At 43.8% G+C, this 603-nt stretch overlaps 1 protein-coding gene across 1 annotated transcript; it reads left to right on the forward strand.

Moving 5' to 3' along the window:
- Positions 1-27: 27 nt before the first annotated feature.
- T265_12322 (hypothetical protein) lies at positions 28-315 on the forward strand (the record flags this gene model as incomplete). The annotated part of the gene is made up of 1 exon (XM_009179705.1): positions 28-315. The coding sequence occupies one exon, from the start codon at positions 28-30 to the stop codon at positions 313-315; it is 288 nt and encodes a 95-aa protein (XP_009177969.1).
- Positions 316-603: the final 288 nt, after the last annotated feature.

The following is a 603-nucleotide window of genomic DNA, read 5'->3' on the forward strand; positions in this document are numbered from 1 at the left end:
TGGAATGAAAAATAGCTAACAAAGGTCATGTGGTGGTCACTCACGGGTGCTGCAGCCGGTCCGGCAAAGAGGCAACCTGCACCTGTGAGTATACTGGAGATGCCACCGTATGAACCCACTTTGAAGATGGAAGCGATGCCTCCGAGAAATCCACCGCAGACTGAACACACTAGAAAATGTTGGAGAAGAGTGGATTGGGATGATTTGAACGAGATTTTTACGCAGTACGACTTGCATTCTGATCGAGTAAAACACAAAGTGCATGGTTACTTACGTGCACCTTTTCGTGCTCGCATCTGTGAGGCACAAAGTTAAGCCGATTTAATGCTATGCTAACAAGTAAAACTCTAACAAGTGGCAAAATACATACAATTGCAACGTAGTCTGTTAGTTCACAAATAACTGTAATAAATTGTTCAGTATTGACTCACAAGTTTCCGCAAATCATTGTTCACCGCATCGACACCACATAGTGACTGGACAAAGAACACGATGCACACTACCAACTTTATGTTCATCTTGCGACGCGTGTCCACATTGTTCCTGCATATGTATGTATACCTGATTGAGAATCCCACTAAAGGATTGGCTACAGAGTCGTCG

Source organism: Opisthorchis viverrini (assembly GCF_000715545.1).
Source record: "Opisthorchis viverrini unplaced genomic scaffold opera_v5_6348, whole genome shotgun sequence".
NCBI classification, from domain to species: domain Eukaryota; kingdom Metazoa; phylum Platyhelminthes; class Trematoda; order Opisthorchiida; family Opisthorchiidae; genus Opisthorchis; species Opisthorchis viverrini.